This window comes from Marmota marmota, unplaced genomic scaffold, assembly GCF_001458135.2.
Source record: "Marmota marmota marmota unplaced genomic scaffold, marMar, whole genome shotgun sequence".
Classification (NCBI taxonomy): Eukaryota; Metazoa; Chordata; class Mammalia; order Rodentia; family Sciuridae; genus Marmota; species Marmota marmota.
This window is the reverse complement of record NW_026000026.1, coordinates 78,793,454-78,798,349: the sequence shown is the minus strand read 5'-3', so window position 1 is coordinate 78,798,349 and position 4,896 is coordinate 78,793,454. Positions and strand designations below refer to the sequence as shown.

The following is a 4,896-nucleotide window of genomic DNA, read 5'->3' as shown; positions in this document are numbered from 1 at the left end:
TATATATATATAAACTATCCAATCTCAGCAATTTAAGCAGTGGTTTGAGAGAAATTTAAAATTTATACAGATTGAAAAATAAGAAAGTTTTAAAATCAATTATGAAAACTACTATCTCAAGAATCCAGCAGATGATGGGCAAATTAAGTTCAAAGAAACCAGAAGGGAAAAAAGGAGAAAGTGATGAAATAAAGAGAACAAAGCCAAAAGCTAGCTTCTAGAAGAGATTAATAGATTGATTAATAGAGTGATATCTACCTGTGAAGTCAATGAAAAAGGCAGAAAAATACACATCACCATTCTTAAAAATAAAAAGACATATCAACTACAGATATTAAAAGGATAACATGGAAACATTGTGAATAACTATATGCCAATGAAATTGACAACTTAGAACAAATCAATAAATTTATTGGAAACTACACTCTGAAACAAACACAAAGAAGAAATTAAAAATGCAACGGTATTATAACCGTTGATACTCTAAGGGATTTGGGCAGCAACTACTTGTTCTTTTGTTTTGATAAATAATTCAAACGTCTAAATAAACTGCTTTAGACTGTAGTGAGTTCCATATTAATATAAATATTCAGGGAGATTTCAGATTTCAGACAGGAACTTCTAGGAATCTTGGCAAATCTGGACTGAACTAGTTAAGTCCGTTGTATTTTCAGGTTACTGTAGCTGCAATGATTGGTATCAGGATAAAGCCCCACAAAAGAAGCAAAAGACAGAAGCAACAAAGGCAGGATGCTTCTTTTCTTAGTACATTGACTCTGAACAAATTCTCTTGACTCCACTTTTAAAGTGGAGCCAGAATCCCACCACCTCTGAGGAGCTCTACCCTCCATGGTGGTAAAAGCCAGCATAACTTTTTCATGAATTACTGCAGTCTCTCATGGATTATCTGGCTTCTGCCCTTGCCTCCCTGTAATGTCTTTCCAGAATGATTTGCTGTGTGTTCTTGGCTATTAGGAAGGGATTGGGCTGGAGGAGGCAAATGAGTGGAAGCTGAGTGATGGACCTTTCTGACCTGCAGATATTAGAAAATTAAGGCATCCTACTACATGTTTAACTACACATTGAATTAGTCCCACCCCATTCTTAAAATTTCAGAATGTTCCCAATGCAATCACGGCTAATAATCTCAAAGAGCAGAAAGATGCACTAATGAGTAATCCCAGAGATGTCACCAAGCATGAACTGCATCTAGTCCTCTAAGCAAAGCTCTCTCTTGGGGCTGCACCCAGTCAGCCTCCCCAGACCCTGCTAGCAAATGGGAATTATGCAAAAGGAGCAGCTGTAGTGAAAATGCAAGTGAATTAAATTCTTGAATAGGTTTTCAAAAAAGTCATTCTTACCAGAGAAGAATTGGGTGAACCTGGGCTTTTTTCCTCTTCGGAAGCTCTAATGTGGAATGACATTTTACGAAGTTTTACCTTTTCAAAAGTTTCTTTTTGACTGAGCAAGGGAACAAAATATCATCATCATCATCATTATCATCATTATTATTATTATTTAAAGTAATAATCACAAGGGGAATGTGAATGGGATGTCTAGTGGGAAGTTGGGCAATCTTCAATATTATGTAACCCAGAACATTAGAGAGCAACCAGGAAAAAACGTCTAGAAAAGTATGCAACAGGGAGTTGGTGCAGAGCTCTTATCACTTCATAGATGTGTGACCTTAGACAAGTGGCCTAGAGTCTTTGAGTCTCAATTTCCTAGAATATAGAGAGTACAGTGTTGGTAGTTCCTACTTCAAAAAACATACTCTGTGAAAGTTAAATAAATATTGTTATTCTTATCTTAGTGTTTTTCATAACTATTGATTGTCACCATCATCAACTTGTACATTGGTCTCAAAATTTGTTTGATCATTAAGACAATTTAGAAACCCTTTCTAAAACACAAATTCTTTAGCTCTAGAAATTTTGATTTAATAAATTTTTAAGTATAAAAATCTGCTTTTAAAAGGACTTCTCTGCTGAATCCAATAGAGTTGTAGAACAAAGATTTGGAATGATCCCTTTTAACTATGATGCTGAAAGCAGGCGGAAAAAATGTAAGTGGTACAGAAAGTATCATGGTAAGAACTTACACCTGGGTTTCCTGTCAGCAAGTTCAACCACTCCTTCTACTCTTTCTAACAAGCTGCGCATTCTCACGTTAAGGGCAAGGATTCTAAAGACTTATTTGAAGGACTCCGTGGCTCCATGAGCACACACAGTTATTCAATGAACTGTTTCTAAAACAGCTCCCCTGCTTCTACAGCCAGAGCAGAATCTTCTTACTCACAAGACAGCTCTGCACTTGTGGCACTTGTTTCTGTAGAACTTTCCGTCTTCGCCTCGCACGGGGTCATGCTCTCGGGTACAGATGAGCTCTCCATTCCTCAAGTGTTTCCGAAACTCACTGCACTCATCCTGGAAGATGAGAGAGGGGAGGTTAACAGGGCCTTTTCCTTTTTTTTGCTAGGGGGCTTTAGGAAGCAAAGGTGGCTTTAGGTAGTCCTCCGCTGGCTCTGGGCTCAGACTCACTGCTCTGATCCCGGCAACCGAGGCCAAGGTACTCCCAGACTGTCTAAACTTTGCATCCTCTGCTTCATTCTGAACCTCTCTGCACTGGTCCTGGAAATGTAGGGAAACATAAAACAGCACTTGATACGCCTTCCTTCTTGCCCTTGCCCTTTCATCCACTGTTCCCCATTTCCACATTAGATGTGCTGTTAGCTCCAGGAGAATCCCACCAGAATGCAACTCTACAAATGTGATTATCACTGTTAAAGGACTGAATGGAGGTTCTTCTTTGCAGTCTTGAAAAGCAAAATAGAAAAGGCAGCATGGTGTATGCACACTATTGATTCGTTGATGCTGAGAAAATCATCTGGAGAAAACAGAAAAAAAGACATCAAGGAGAGAAACTAACCAGAAGACTTAAGATTAGTTTAACTTGCCTGTATTATTCAAACCAATGACTACCAACTACTGGAATCTTCATTTCTCCTAAAGCAGAAAGACTAAAACAATAATTGACACATGCTCTAGGAAAATTATCCACAAAATCAAGAAAAGCATCAGACTCCCAAAGTCTCATTATGACCCAGAGTGATAACAGTGGCAAATCAATGATCTTTTACATAAAATATTAGTATCTTTGTTATCCCAAGACTGCAGAAGAAGGCAAGATTCTAAAGGTGAAAGGCGGAAGAGTTATTTTGGTATCTTTTAAGAAACAACCTTTGCATCATTTGAAGGCTTGTTTGAAGGCTTGGAACTTGACTCTTCATCATTTTTTCTTTCACTGGCTTCTCGCTCACTGCAGAAGGAAAAAGAAAAATAGGATGTGTGTGTGTGCGTGTGTGTGTGTGTGTGTGTGTGTGTGTGTGTGTTTTAAGGCTTGTTAATGAATTGTCTTTAGACAAGTAATCTTGACAATTCTTTTTTAGGGGGTACTGAAAATTGAATCCAAGGGCACTCAACCACTGAGCCATGTCACCCATTGTTTTTAATTTTTATTTTGAGACAGGGTCTCATTAAGTTGCTTAGTGTCTCACTGAGTTGCTCAAACTGACCTCGAACTTGTGATCCTCCTGCCTCAGCCTCCCGAGTCACTAGGCATGCACCACCAGGCTGGCTAATCTTGCCAATTCTAAACATTAGCAAATCTAACACTATTTTCTCATACTGAAAAAATGCCTAGTCTGTTCTGGGGGTTGGAGTTTTCATATCATATCTGTGGCAATCAGTGCTCTCAAGTTTCATTGTTTAACTTATGATACTGTCATATAGAATGACAGAATCCTAAAAGGCCATTACTTTATTTTCTCTTAATAGAATACATTTATTCTCTCATCTACAGAGGTGTTTTCCTTTCCCACTTTCACCTCTCCTGGTGTATTATATCTAAACTCTCCATTGTGATTGTTCTTTACATAGTGATAGTGATTTGAAGTTTAGAAACGTTTTAAAAAATGCTCTCACTTTGAATCCCCACAACAACTGTATTGGGTATTCGTTGTATTTCACTCACAGAGAGAAGAGACTGAGGCTCTGCAAAGTGAGCTGGCTTGTCCCAGGTTACTTACTAAACCCCCTTTTGAAAGGCCATGGATTTTGTCATTAGACTGTAGCTATTTTCCTACCACAGGGACTTCACGTAGGATTATGCTTCTTATCATTTAAATTAAAAAAAAAAAATCTTAGTGTTTTGGAAACTAACTGTTCTCTTCAGAATTGAAGATCTATTTATCTTTAATGTGTGAAGCCAAGGGCTCTTAGATTTTAAAGTAATAGGCATAATATAACAAATGCACAGACAAATAAGCCTCTTCACTTACAAGACGCTCAGACACATGGCACACTTGTTGACATGCATCTTGCCATCTGGGCCTCGAACAGGGTTATTTTCTCTGGTGCAGACAAGCTTTCCATCTTTCTGCTTGCTCCGGAATTCATAACACAGATCCTGTGGACAGGAGGGGGTGGAGGAGGAAAGATGATGTTACTATAATAGGCTAATCTTTGAAGCCTGAAAACATGATTGGTTGGTTAGATATGAATTCGTAACACTTGAAGGGGGAAAAAAAGAAAAAATGAGATTTCTGAGATGAAATGTGTTTTAAAGGTATTCTATCCAATCTCTGCCTAAATAGTTTGAATCCTGTCCACAGAATCTCTCCCAATAACTGTCTGACCCTAGTGGAATTTCACTACTGCTTGGAGAAAACATTCTATTTTTACATAGTCTCTTGAGATGCTGACCACTAAATCTGTTTCTGCAACTGTAGTCATTACTATATACATTAAAAAGTCTAATTCGACAGCCCTGGAATGAATGGAAAACACTCTTGTGGCTACAAACATGTAAATGTTCAGCTTTGTTCCTCAATACAAT

The 4,896-nt window shown here is 38.1% G+C and overlaps 1 protein-coding gene across 8 annotated transcripts in view; it reads right to left on the bottom strand.

The window, feature by feature from the left end:
• Positions 1-4,896, bottom strand: part of Spink5 (serine peptidase inhibitor Kazal type 5) — a 175,680-nt gene that overhangs the window by 9,624 nt on the left and 161,160 nt on the right. For 7 of the 8 annotated variants that reach the window (XM_048811756.1, XM_048811753.1, XM_048811751.1 and 4 more), the window contains 5 exons: positions 4,340-4,467; positions 3,240-3,318; positions 2,541-2,630; positions 2,299-2,426; positions 1,362-1,461 (listed from right to left, as the gene is read on the bottom strand). In XM_048811756.1, the coding sequence (XP_048667713.1) occupies positions 1,362-1,461; positions 2,299-2,426; positions 2,541-2,630; positions 3,240-3,318; positions 4,340-4,467 (525 nt within the window). The remainder of the gene's footprint in view (positions 1-1,361; positions 1,462-2,298; positions 2,427-2,540; positions 2,631-3,239; positions 3,319-4,339; positions 4,468-4,896) is intronic. The other variant, XM_048811754.1, reaches the window with a different exon arrangement.